Raw genomic sequence first — 14,502 nt, forward strand, 5'->3', positions numbered from 1 at the left:
CTCTCTATTATTGATTATGATGATCTGTTGTATATGAATGACCCATCTAAGTGTCTTCAGAGGTTGGATGCTGTGTTTCATGGAGCTTTAAGATTTATTTCAAATTGCAGACCCCTCACTCATCACTGTACACTTTTCTCCACAGTAAATTTGCCTTCTATATCAATTCGCCGGCTTACTCACCTTTATATCTTTATATATAAGGGCATTATAGGCAGGCTTCCATGTTACATATCTGAATTTCTTTCTTTTACAAAGAGTACTTATGTTTTACGGTCCCAGAAAACTATTTCATTGAATGTACCTCAAGCCCAGACAGAGTTGTTCAAAAAGGCTTTCATGTTTGTTGCACCTTCTATTTGGAATGACCTACAGAAAACACTTAAACTACAGTGTGTAATTTCCTTAAATGATTTTAAAGGTTATGTTAAAACTATAGAACATGAGTCCATCCACACGTGCAAATGTTTTAATTAATGGCACTTTTATTTAATTGAAATGCACTTGAGTTGTCTTTGCCTCTTTTGTGTTTGTTTTGTGATTGTGTGATCTAATTTGTTCTGCTATCTTGGCCAGGTCTCTTTTGAAAAAGAGATTTTATATCTCAATGAGACAAACCTGGTTAAATAAAGGTTAAATAAAAATAAATTCTGCAAACATGTCTGGGTTCTGTATCTGACCAAGTGAGTCAATAAAAAAGTACTCGATGCCCTCTTCCCCTATAGCTTTCATCTTTACTGCAAAACAACCTGTACTTTGATGGTCTGAATACAACAAAAATGCTCTTTTTATCTTGACGCTCTATGACCTTTCATTCATTCTCATCATTGTTATTCTCTTACTGTCTCACACCCTCTGTGTCTGCCCAACACCTCTCTGTTCTGAATCCATCAGAGACCATAAGCAAATGCATATAGTCCCGCCCCTCAGAGAATGCATTCAGCCACTAGGACTGCCAATCACTGCCTTTATCACAGCTCTGGCCTGAGCCACTTGCCTTGAGCAAGTTTTCATTAATTTAATAAAGATCCTCAAGGGATGCAAAGCATAGAATGTAAGCGTGCATGTGTCTTTTTGTTAATAGGGATAGTAGACAGAAGATTGGGAGAAGAATTGCATCACCAGCATGATGTCATAACTCATTCATGTTCAAAAAGAAGGTTAACCCAAAAAGGAATATTATGTCACTGTAAACCCTAAAGTTGTAATTACTGGAAATGTCAAGTTGTTTTAATTAAGTATAACTTAAAGAACTTAAATGTCACATTTTGGGCTCATAACTCAAATAAGTTCATAACTTTAAATGTCAAATTTTGGGTTCATAATGCAAATAATTATTTATCTTAAAAAATATATAGACTTAAGAATTTAAGTGTCATTAACTAAAACTTTTGAGTACAGAATTGAGGCTATGGGAAATGCCCACAATTGCTTGCTGCTTGAATTATTTATGTTTCCTTGGTCAGAGGGAACATATGGGACCATTTATTTTTTGGTTATTAATACATTCAGAGATGTTTTATTGCAAATAGTTGTTTCATGTGATTTTACCACTAGGGTGATCTGTGTCCCCTCTGGTCAGTTTGGACCCATTTAACAGCTGTAGTGCAGGTATATATGCATTTCTGTGGAGAATAAAGTTTATTTAATGACTGATCTAGAATCAGTTATCAACATTATTTGAGCTGTGCTATTGTTTGATCTAAAATTGAATCAATTTAATACAAATTATTAACAACAGTTGAAACCAAAATATTTAAATAGTTAAAGTCTACTTGCATCTAGTTAACACAGCTTAAATAGTTAAGTTCACTCTGCTTGAACACCAAGTTAATTGAACTTAAATGCTCAAGTTTTCGGAGACCCCATTACTCATTGGAATTGAGTGCAATGAACTTATTAGGGTTTTCAGTGCATGGAACACAAAAACCGTTGTTAAACAGTTTGTTAGTCTTAGTCACCATTCACTTTCATTGCATTTTTTTCCCACGTACATTATAAGTGAACCTTGACTGTGGCAGTTTTTCTGCTTAACATCTTTTGTGTTACACAGAAGAAAGGAAGTCAAAGTTTGGAACAACATAATAGACTTAATTTGAAAAACACTTTTTTTTTTTACTGCACTTAAAGCTTAGGGAACACTTGATGACTTTTATTAAAAATGGCAATGCATATTACATTATATTATGCTTACCAAATCTTTAGTTAATGCACATTAAGGTATGTTCAAATGTCATGATATTTTGATCCATATCTTTTTTTCTATATTCATATTGGAAAGTACACAAATTTTGATTTCTAAAGCATCATATAATGGTTGTAAAATTAAAGTTATAAAGTGTTACTAAAACTTAATGAGATGCTGTAAAGATGAAAGCTATTATGGCTCATACAGAAGACTTAATTATTTGAGTGGACTCAATTGAACTTGGGTTTACTTTACAGATCTGTCAAATATGTTTCGTATCTTTTTAGCTCTAGCTGTGTCTGTCACATGCAACATATGTTCATAAATTCATGCTGCATGTTTGTTGAAATAGCAATGTGTGCATATGAAATGCTATGTAAATGTTTTGTTAGCTCATATTCCATTGCCTTGTTTAACAGGGCTGTGGTATCCTGGGAGATTAATTTTTGTGCTATCTAAAAACCTCTCCCTCTCTCTCTTCCCCCCTCATCCCCTCCTTACCTCTCTCCCTCTTTCTTAGTGACAGCAAGGTTTTGAGGCAGAGCGCTTGCCTAAATAATTTACGAGTTGATTAATGCCCTCACAGGGGTATAATTAGGCGATGGAGAGATTGTGGCTAGTGCAACTGGTACAGTGCTTTGGGGAATTGGGAAGTCGGATTATTAAGCAAACCAAAAGCTTCTCTTATGAGAAGTGAAGGAGGAGAGGAAGGAAAGAAGAGGAACCCTCTCCAGGCTGCCTGATGTTTGAAGCAGGGCTGCAGAGATATGCAGGAGGCTGTGTGCGTTTGATGTGGAAATTGGACAGTTTGAAACCGTCAACTTTAATTTTTCACCAGCTGCGGGGACCCCCCTGGGTGCCAGCATGCTTTCCTTAAAGAATTATTTTCTATTTTTTCCTTTTTCCCTCATTATTTGTTTGTCCTCCGCTGCTCTCGTTATCTTCCACTTTCCCTCAGCATTACTAGTGCCACCTTCATCTCTTGCACTTTCTATCAGTTTTAAGAGGTACCATCATCCCCTTAAACAATTCACTCATGTTGCCTGCCATGCAACGGCAGACTGCTTTTGTACTCTGAAAGGGGCCTGTGAAATATCTTCAAAAGACAAAATGTACATACATGAATTTAAATGACACTATTCCTGCTAATTATTTATCACCTCACATCTGATTTGATACAGATGCAAACAAAAGGCATGTCCTTGATAATACTGGTTGATGGTGAGATCACTGATTTTCTTAGCATGGAGATTTTCTTTTTTTTTTCTGTTCTTAACACATCTCTTTTAATTCAATCCTCTTGATGGTGAGCTCCATTGCCCTTACCTGATCACAATGATCTTCAAATCAAATCACTTTATTGTCACATTACCATGTACACAAGTGCAACAATAGGTGAAAGTTTGGTGTGCAGTTCCAAGCAACATACCTGATCACAATGATCTTGATTGGGTACATGCCCTGCACCTCTGTTTAAATGAAACATTACCTTTGCTTTCTGTCTCTTCATATGTTTTCTTATCAGATCAAATTGGACTGTTAATTTTTTTATTCAGCTGAATTACTTGAATGTCTGTTGAAACCCTTAGGAGCACATTCTATATCTAAATGTGCCATATTTAAAAAAGTTATCCTATTGTTTTTCTTTTTATAAATTGCTTTTTTTTTTTATTCAGCTGAATTACTGAATAAAAACTTGTGTACATTACCATGTACACAAGTGCATCTGGAATGAAGTAAACAAATGAAAGAGACCTTTCTCGGGTCCGTTAGATCTGTAACACTGTGATCTGACGTCCTGCAGGGAGGAACATATTCAGTATTTCAAACAAAATGCTAAGCAGGTGTGTTTGTGTGTGCGTCTCACAGGATAATCCCTACTGAACGCCATGTTTATGATATATAGGATCAGTGTCATTCAAAGGACAATGCAAGTTGAGTCTCGGGAGTCTGAACCTCTTGCATCAACATTTTTGAGATTCTCAAAGTTTGACTTTTTCTTCTTCTACTCTTCTCATTGTTGTACTTCTATCATATAAATAGGAAAAAGCACAACACATATATAAATAGAGGATAACTGAATAGTCTCACTGTATTTATGTAGGTTTTAATCTTTACAGTGCCCGGCAGTATAGTGCTGCAGATTCTGACGGAGAGAATGAGCAGGATGGACTGCACCACTATGGGCTGGGTGCTCCATGGCTTTCCTCAAGATGTGGAGCAGGCGGAGAAACTCCAGGAGTCCTGCTTTATACCAAACAGGTAATCACCAGTAACTCTATAAACAGAGAGTGCTGTTTAAAATAAATACTGCCAGTTAAATACAAGATAAGCGCTATCAACAGCATGCTAATTACCAAAGAAAATATTTTAGACTCATATCTCAGTTAGTAAACTCAAACAGAAAATTGCGTTGAATGTTATGCACTTACAATGAAAGTTTATAGGGCAAGCGTTGCCACAGCATGCTGCAGATGACTACTAATGTCTTAAATCTGCATGTTAACTGCCACACCATGACTTTGCAAAAGGAACTTGTCATATTGGTTTATAGATTCATTTAATTTGTCAATTTCTGTATCTTCCCAATCCCAACCAATGGATATCCATTGTATTCTCATTGTATTCATCGACTTGACAAACACTGTAGGAGTGTCACAGTGATAGATTTAGAGATGTAAACAACATAAATGTGTAGAAGGAAAACAAATCTGCAATATATGAACTGCATCATGTGAATCAGTCAGGTTAATATGTGTGATTTATGTCTCCTCAGTTATCCTTAATAGTGTAACCGTAAAGCTCAGATTGCCCTCTCAGATTACCCTTAACTCAGCTGCCCTAAAGGATCCGATAGCACAGATTATACAACCTGTCTTCTGTGTGTGTCCGCTCATCAGAGTGCTCACATTAAGCTTAGGTAATCAGTGAAAATAACCTTGTCCTAATTCTGTCTTCTTTGATAGATAGATCTGTGATGTGTTCCTAGATTTAAATTAGGATAACAAGAACATTACCATTCTCATCAGCTTGAAATCTCTTGGACCTGTTTTAGATTATTGTGCCCTGTCTTGCTGTTTTTCTCTTTATGGTTTCTCTCTTTGATCTGATTGAACCATTTTATGTGCCCTCTTAAAAAATGAGTTCATCCAAAAATGTAAATGTTGTCGTAATTTACTAACCCTCATGTCGTTCCAACCCCATATGACTTTCTTTCTTCTATGGAACACAATAGGAGAGATTTTGAAGAATGTTGATGTAACTCTTTTTTCCATACAATGAAAGTGAATGGTGACTGAGACTGTCAGTCCATAACATTCTTCCTGATGTTTCCATTTGTGTTCCAAAGAAGAAAGTCATATGGGTTTGGAATAACATGAGGGTGAATAAATGATTACAGAATGTTAAAATCCTTTTAAGATTTGATTACAGATGTCAGCAATCAGCTAGGGTGTCTGTTTCCCTCTCTGCTTCTGCATAGCAAGGCCTTATTTCCTCCATTTACAGCCCTTGTTGTTTGGGCTAATGGCAGGAGACCTCATTTACATAGCATTAGCGTAATTGATTCGAAAGACTGCGGTTAGTCTGGCCCTGAAACAATGGGTAGATAATGTTTCCGATGGGCCGATGATGGCCCGATTGCGGCGCTGTACCTGACAGCTTTATTAATTAACAGCTCTCTGGTTACCAGGGCTTTAGTGAGGATGAATAAGTCAGGTTCTTCTGTAACAGTGCCAGGGCATAGGCATTTAATAGGTGTCACTGGCAGAAGGGAGAGGGGACAGAGTGCAGCACTGTTGGCATACTGGCTAGATTGGAGGGATCTCTTTACCCATTTCCTGAAAGGGCTCCATTAACAGAGCTCATTTGAGTCAGTGCCTGTGTAAAGTGCCAAGACAATGTTCTTCTTGTGGCACCAGAGTTTTTAGCTTGTATTTGCAATCCTAGGATCAGATACAACCATGCTGGTGGAATGGCTTTAGTACATGGCGACTCATGATTGTCAATTTTCCAATGCCAAGGTGACTCAATTGTTTATAGATATCTGGCAAAGTTTGCTATGGTGAGGTTAAGAAAATTATATAAAAACAAATAAATTATATTTTGCCTACATGATTGTATGATGATGGTTTAACTAGTACATTTTTAAAAACAATCAGGGAAGATTATGTTAGCTAGCTCATTAAAATGCAAATAATATATCATTAGATTACTAGTATAATATTTTGTCAATAAATTTCCCTTTTAGCAATTCTGGGAACTTTTATCTTTCTTTGTGCTTGTGTCATGCACAACCTCTTAGCAAATAATGGTAACTCTCTCACTGTTTTCTCTTTGCTTTCCTTTTTACAAATGGGTCACGTCTTTCCTGTGCTTTAGCAAAGTAAAAACCTGGGGGGAAAAAATGAAATATGTGTTCATCCTCCATAGTACACTCACTCCAATGTTAATCTCTCACACTATCACCAACAGACGCATTTGTTACGTACATTCAAGCACAACAGGTCTGTTGCCTGGATCAGCAAGGAATGGTTTCTCAATGAGAACTTATCAGCCCGATAGGGTGGCTTTTGGTGTCATCTATATGCTAGTTTACTCCCAAAAGTTTAAAAAATATATATATTTGAACAGATTATAATTTACAGTCTTTCTCTTCTGGGAATATGGACCAAAAATATTGATGACTCATCCTACACTATACCGATTTTTGCCCAAACATATCTCCCTAGAATGAGAATGTCCCTCCCCTAATACTACCTGCAACCATCTAGCAATATGTCCATGCAAAGACATGGGTGTGATGTAACTAAAGCCTATTGATTATAAAAAATAAAATAAAAAAGTGCATGCATACTACACTTCACTCACATTCAAACATATCAGAACCCTGGAGACCAGAAGTGCAAACTCATGTGAAGAAAAGTTTGAGGAACATGTGATCAACAGAACATTGAAACATAACACACTGACCTCAATACAAGAAATACATATTTCAAAGCTATAAATATTATTATATAACACAAATTATTTGTTATATGCAATATATTAAACCAGCAGCTGTCATGTGTGATCATATTCTCTCTGTTGCACTGTCCAAAATAATTTTGCATGCTTAAAGTGTAGTGTGACCACCCCTTGAGCCCTTCGATATACCCCACCCAAACTTCCTGTTTCAATAGGAAATATGTCAACACAGGACAGAAAACTGCAATCATCAATTAAATTAATTAGATGTTTAAGAGCTTTATACAAAAAAAATAGGATAAAATTTGTCTTTTTTAAATTATGCTTTTGTAGACAGCTTTTGTTTTGGACTTTGGCTTTGTGTGGTTGAAATGCAGTATATGTGCAATAAAGACCAATAGCTGCAAGCGATCCACAGTAATGACTGTCAGTTCCAGTCAGTGCTCCATCTATTGTCATGTAAAGGAAGTTACCTGAGCCATGAAAGAAGATGAGAGAGGGAGAAATGGAAAAAGGACGCTCACTGATGAACCTCGCTCATCAGATAATTGAGGATGCCTTTGCTCTGGTTTCTCTCATGGTCTTCTTTCAAAAAGCTGATCAGTCACAGTTTGCCCTGAACTCAATGAGTAGGCAATCAAATATCTGAAATGCCTGTCCCATTTTCATGTATAAACCATAGATCATTATTATGAATAAGAGAACATCACAAAATGCCCCTAAAGACCCATGTCCAAACCCCTCATATATGATCATTGTCTGACTATATTCCAGGTCATTGTTACTTCTACTGTTTCACTGGTCTCACTCCCACCTCCTCCTACCAGTCTTTAACTACTCTCCAGTTTGGCTAGTCATCAGCCTCTTACAGCCTTGACACACTCACAAACAATCAGAGTCTTTGGAAGCTCTGAAATATGCATGCCTACCCGTGACAGGTAGATAAAGAGCAATTAGCCATGTTATCTAAGAGTTTGGCCCAATTGCCTGCTCTCGTATCTCTCTTTATCTCTCTCTCTCTCTCTCTCTCTCTCTCTCTCTCTGTCGGCCCCTGCTTTCCACCTGCAGCGTGCTCTTGCTTTATATTAGTTAGATGTATTTCATGTGTCCGCTCCCCATCAAATCAAGCAACACTTCTTCTGATTGGCTTATTAATTATACAGCAGGGGCAGCATTACAGTTTAATCAGTGGTAAACATTGCTGTGGCTACCTGTAAAGAATCTTTCCCTCATTAATTTCTTAATTTGGAGAGATAGAAAGGGAGGCACAAGGGAACGGCAATGCAGTGAGAGATCAGATGGACCGCGGTCTTAGATCACCTCAGCTGAGCGATTAAACTAAAGAACAAAAGGGTCAAAGGTGACCATCTACTTATACCATATACTAGTGGAAGAAAATACACACACACACACACATGCAGTGACAGCAGGGTATAGCAATTCTCGTCTCCTGTGCAGTTCAGAATCATTTGTTAGCAGCTGAGGACTGTCAAGCTCTTGTTATCTGCCTTGTTTTAGTCAGTCATTTGTTAGACGATCCCAAGCTGTCATGTATGAAACATCTAATGTAAATCAATGCATCATGGGGTGGGGGCTGCAAGCCCCACCCTCCCATACTCCAGCCGCAGACACAACGCACCATCCTTGTACTCCTCCATATTTATAAATATTTCATGAGGAAGCATAAATATTAATTCTAATAGCTTTGCGGAGTAGTTGGTATTTCTTTTTTAAGACAAATATTCATAAAAAATTGAGTGAGGCCTTTTTCTGAAATAATTAAGCCTACACACACACACATTTTATCATGCTTCTTAAACGCATCAAATATCTTGCCTTTTTAGTCCAGGGTATTAGTCAGTAAGGCACCATGTCTCCTTTGTCCATTTCAGAGGGCCCAGTGGTTCACAGTGGTACTGAGAGCCAAAAAAACAAAGACATTTAAATATTTTATCAAAAGCACCGGCTCAGATCTCTCTCTCTCTCTCTCTCTCTCTCTCTCTCTCTCTCTCTCTCACATTTTTCCTTCCTTTTCTCACCTCTTTTGTGAAGCAGAAGGCTTCATACTTGACAATTTCTGTTGATCTTTCTCCACTGCTGAAGTGATCCAAATCGCACCTTGCTACAATCTCCGCCTGTCTAAAAAGTTTGCAGAGCATTTATAACCTCTTTTAGGAAGCTAAAAATCGAATTATGTTGTGGAGGATGCTGTGAGGTTTCAGTTCTCTGGAGGCTCAGATGAAATCAGTTGGGATGAGACTGGCATTTGAACCCCACATCTGACCACACCATTAGGCCCACTTTGTGTCTGGACAATGTCAAAACAGAATGACCCCTGGGTAGAGACCCCAACATTCCTCTGTTGAAGTCCTGGCTCTGTCCCAGGAGACTATCCCTGTTTTCCATTATTTTCTTCATCATTTATTTAGTTCTACTACCAACGCATTATGATTATTCCGCACTGAACACTAGATGTTGTCTGAATATAATGGAACAATGAATTGATATTGTTTTCACATGACATCCTATGATTTCCTGAGGCACTGCGACAATTGTGGGGGTTATGTCTTTCATGGTATTTTAATGTTGAAGCTTTTGTAAGATTTGATTAGCCTTTATTAGAACACGATGCCTTTTGCTTCTTTGGCATGTCATTTTTTAAACATCTGCATATATGATTTATTTTAAGTGATTTGAAGGGATCAAAGGTATCAGTTCAGACTTCCTTATAATATTTGCCTTTATCCCCTCTAGGGTCTTTTTTCTGGAGATGACTGATGACATTGCAGTTGAGAGGGTAACACTGAAGGGTGTGGATCCTGTGACTGGAGAATGGTGAGGAATAGCCTAACACATATACGCACACTTCTTTCTGTAAATGCTTTTTTCAGCTTTTCTCTTCCATTTATAATGGCCAAAACATATTGATGACTCATGTTGAGCTACACAGATTTCCAATCAAATGCTCTTTAGAATGTGAATGCCCTTCCCCCTGGAACCAGTCAGCAAGTAGCAAATCATGGTTCATAGCTAAGATGTTATTAAAGCATTCTGGCTATTTAAACCTATTGTCTATTTAAAAAGAAAAAGGCACGAGCCCTTCAAATGTCCCGTTCTTCGTGTTTCATTAGGAAATAGGGACATAAAAGTAACATATTCAAAAAATGCATTCAGACTTACAACTGTAAGTTGTAATGTTCTCTGACATGGTGAGCGGTTGTACTCATTTGGGGCATTGTGAGTTTGAGTCTAGCTTGCATCATTTCCCGATCCAGTTCATGTCCTCCTATCCATATTATTTCCTATACTCTTTCTACTGTGACTCTCAATATAAGCTGCAAAAAAGGCAACATTTAAAAAATACATATTTTAGTTCATAACTGTCACATGGTTCCAATTAATCATTTGAATGTTGCATTTGAACTCTGCAGGTACCATAGTCTGTATAAGCCTGCACCCAGTCCAGAAGTGCAGGCCCGGCTTCGGTTTAACCTACATGATTCAGAGGCTCAGCTGCTAAAGAAGCTTAAGGAGTACTGGTTCAATGCAGTGGACCTACGGGCCTTCTACCCACAGGCAGTGAACATCAATGCTGACCAGGACCCACACACAGTGTTTGAGTCACTTGAGAGTCGAATAGTGGGTCGACTGCCCAAAGTACTGTCTAACAAAGAAACAAATGTGGGCTGATGAACAATCCCTGTTTAAACATTGTTAAATATACACATACTGTAGATCAGTTCTTATACAATGTAATATCTAGATCTTCCCATTGTAATTTTCTTGTTATCCCATCTTGTTCATTTCATAAGTCTGAAACTTAATAAATTGCTTGTGAATTTGACTTTGGTTGTCATTTTGTGGTCTTCATTTTGACATTTATGATATTTACATGAACAATGCCATGCCTTTATCCTAACTTTCAAATACATCATAGAAAAATAGATAATCCAACCACTGAAGTGTTCATCTCTCCAGTAAAAAGTCTTGGCTTTCTAACCCTGTATGATCTCATGGGAGTGCATGGCACCTGCAAACACAACGTATGTTTAATTAACGTAGCAAGAAAAGTCAGACTGGCCAGACCCTTTGTGGATGGTAGTATTAGTCCTGTATTAGTGGCTTTGTGCTAGGGAAACCAGTTGACCCTGCTTTGATAATTAAATTCCCTCTTTTTTGTTACTTCTCTCTTAGAGCTCAATGGATGGCTCCCACAGGGGTAAAGGAATTAAGTACACTGGTTATAGGACCATGTTAACAGGCTGATTTTCAAATTCCCCTCAGATAGTATGCTATGACAGGCAGACACTGACTTATTTACTGCAGATGAGGTCCAGAATATGCATCTCCTCTGAATATATAAACACAAGGGCAGTGCATTTTCACTGGAGGCTACAGAAATGGAATGCATCTGAAATGCATAACTGTTTTTGTAGCACCCTAATCTGTTTAAACTGTAGAAGGGCTGTGATTTTTAAGAGCGGTGTTTGTTTTAAATTTGCACAGATTTGCAATGGATAGGAAGTGCTGTGTCGAAACAAATGTGATGGGATTGAATGTTAGAAAGATTTGCAATTTACCTTTACTCAAAATAGACCTCAAAATCACATCTTACACAGTATAATTCACAGTAATGAAAACCGTAAGACTTGTTTGTTTTTGTTTTTTGCATTAATTTTTTATTAAATCTTACAATAATAAAGAAAAGAAAAAACATATATATATATATATATATATAACAACATTTAAAACCTGTAACCACGCCTCCCCCTCCCAACCCCCAACAAACATCCCCATGGTAACACGAGTAAATATACAGAAAAAAAGCACAAAAAAAGAAATATAGATATATATATATAATATCATACTCAACCAAAACTACTCTACTCTTTCCATGTCCTACCCTGAGAGCCCTCCAAAAACTTCCCAACCAAAAAATCTTAGTTACCCCATCTTCCAAATGACACCTCTTCAAAAGCCGCCACTCTCTCCATCTCGTGCACCACCCCCAAAATGGGGGCAGACCAGCTGACCTACAACCCCTCAAAATAATCTGCCTGGCCATCATCACACAGGTCTATTCCCCACATCGATGACTGCCCCATCGCCCAGCACAGAATCAGGGGCAAGACGAAACACGAGTGCCCACCACATCACATACAAAACTCTGATCATTCAACCAGAATACCTGGATCTCAATACACCACCAAAAACATGGGCTGTGTCTCCATCCTCCGATTGGTATAGCCAGCAGGCGGGTGTGTCTTTAAGACCAAGCCTAGGCATAAGGCACACCCTTTCATCTCTAGATGCAGACTTGAAATTTTTTTAGAATCCTAGCCCACACTCCCTCCTCCAATGCCAAGTTTAAATCTTTCTCCCATAATCTCTTGATAGACGTTTAAGCTCCGGCCCCAGACTCTGAATTAGTAGGGAGTAATACACTGATGCCTCATGACCTTTTCTAAAAGCAGTAATCACCACTCCCAGAGTCTCTGCCTCTTTAGGGGGTGTATGTTGCTCCCAAAAATAGTAGAGAGCAGGTGGCACAGTTGTAAATACCTATAAAACTGTGATCTGGGTATCCCAAAATGTTGAACCAAATTTTCATAAGATCTCAACACTCCACTCTCATATAGGTCACCGAGTGTATTAACCTCCCTCACAATCCACTGTGTCCAACAGAAAGAGGACTTATTAATACATAATTTTGGGTTCTGCCATATGCTCGAGGCAACATTAAAATAAATGTCAGAGTTAAACACTCTGGACACTTTTGTCCATACTGCGTGCAAATGCGAGATAACGGGGTGCAACTTAACTTCTCCGATTAGTTTGATAGAAAGGCTTTGCAATGGCAAAATAGGGGCAAGAACTTCCAGTTCAATACGAAACCAGGAAGGGGCTCTCTCAGGTGGAAGCGACCAATGAGCAGGGGTGGAAAGAGTACTGAAAAATCATACTCAAGTAGAAGTACTGTTACTTCCCAAAAAATGTAGTGTGAGTAGAGTAAATGTTGTGGTCCTAAAAACTACTCAAGTAAGAGTAAAAGAGTAGCTCATTTAAAAGTACTCATGAGTAGTGAGTATTGAATACTGAGTTGCAAAACCTATTCCCCATTATAATGAACACTGTATGCCAACTTTTAAAATACATCACTTATCTATGATACACACTTCATGAATCTTATTCCAAAAAATAAAAGGGGAGACATGATAACAGAAATGAAAAGATTACAAAGTTATTTTCAATACACTGATCACCATTTTAAATCATAATGTATGAAACAATTACATTCAAATCAGTTTATGTGTAGGGTCTAAATTTCCCTTAATGCCAACAGAGAATTATTGTTGGATGGAATGCAATGCAAGGAATGCAAAAAAAAATGCTAAATAAGCAGGATCACTTGGCACGTCATGTCCTGCACAATAGAGGAGGTAGAGCAGGCATGGGAAATGTTGTTTGATACAGGGGCTACATCAAGCTTAAAAAGGAATAATTAAATCAAAAATTAAAATTCTCTCATAATTTACTCACCCTCATGCCATCCCGGATGTGTATGACTTTCTTTCTTCTGCAGAACACAAATTAAGATTTATAGAAGAATATGTCAGCTCTTTTGGTCCAAACAATGAAAGTTAATCTGTGCTAAAATATTGAAGCCCCACAAATCACATAAATCAGCATAAAAGTAATCTAATCCATGTGCCTCCAGTGGTTTAATCCATGTCTTCAGAAGAGATATGATAGATATGGTGAGAAACAGATCAATATTTAATTCCTTTTTTACTAATTCTCCTCCCTGCTCTGTCAATCTCCACTTTAGCTTTCACTTTCTTCTTGTGTTTTTGGTGATTCATATTCTTCATGCATATTTCCACCTACTGGGCAGAGAGAAGACTTTCTAGCAAAAATGGACTTAAGAATTTATCTTTTTCTCACCCGCACCTGTCATATCAATTCTGAAGTCATGGATTAAACCACTGGATTTGTATGTATTACTTGTATGTTGCTTTTATGTGCTTTTTGGAGCGTCAACATTTTGGCACCCCTTCACTTACATTGAATGGACCTACAGAGCTGAAATATTCTTCTAAAAATCTTAATGCGTGTTCTGAAGAAAGAAAGTCATAGACAGATGGCATAAGGGTGAGTAAATGTTAAGAGAATTTTCATTTTTGTGTGAAATATTTATTTAAGCAGCACATGGGGGGCCACATTGTCCTCCTTTTGAGATACAATGTTCAACATTGATTTAGTTCTTGTATCTTTTAAGCCCAAAAATATTTGTGTTCTCATTCTAATGCATCTAAATCCTGACTGATGGCGATACATTCTTGCCTTAT

The 14,502-nt window shown here is 37.7% G+C and overlaps 1 protein-coding gene across 2 annotated transcripts in view; it reads left to right on the plus strand.

The window, feature by feature from the left end:
• The window catches only part of LOC127639459 (adenylate kinase 8-like), a 28,035-nt gene extending 17,125 nt beyond the window's left edge, over nt 1-10,910 (plus strand). For both annotated transcript variants that reach the window (XM_052121515.1, XM_052121521.1), the window contains exons 12-14: nt 4,309-4,450; nt 9,908-9,988; nt 10,585-10,910. In XM_052121515.1, coding sequence (XP_051977475.1) covers nt 4,309-4,450; nt 9,908-9,988; nt 10,585-10,843 — 482 coding nt within the window. In that variant the 3' untranslated portion in view covers nt 10,844-10,910. The remainder of the gene's footprint in view (nt 1-4,308; nt 4,451-9,907; nt 9,989-10,584) is intronic.
• Nucleotides 10,911-14,502: the final 3,592 nt, after the last annotated feature.

Source organism: Xyrauchen texanus, chromosome 4 (assembly GCF_025860055.1).
Source record: "Xyrauchen texanus isolate HMW12.3.18 chromosome 4, RBS_HiC_50CHRs, whole genome shotgun sequence".
NCBI classification, from domain to species: Eukaryota; Metazoa; Chordata; class Actinopteri; order Cypriniformes; family Catostomidae; genus Xyrauchen; species Xyrauchen texanus.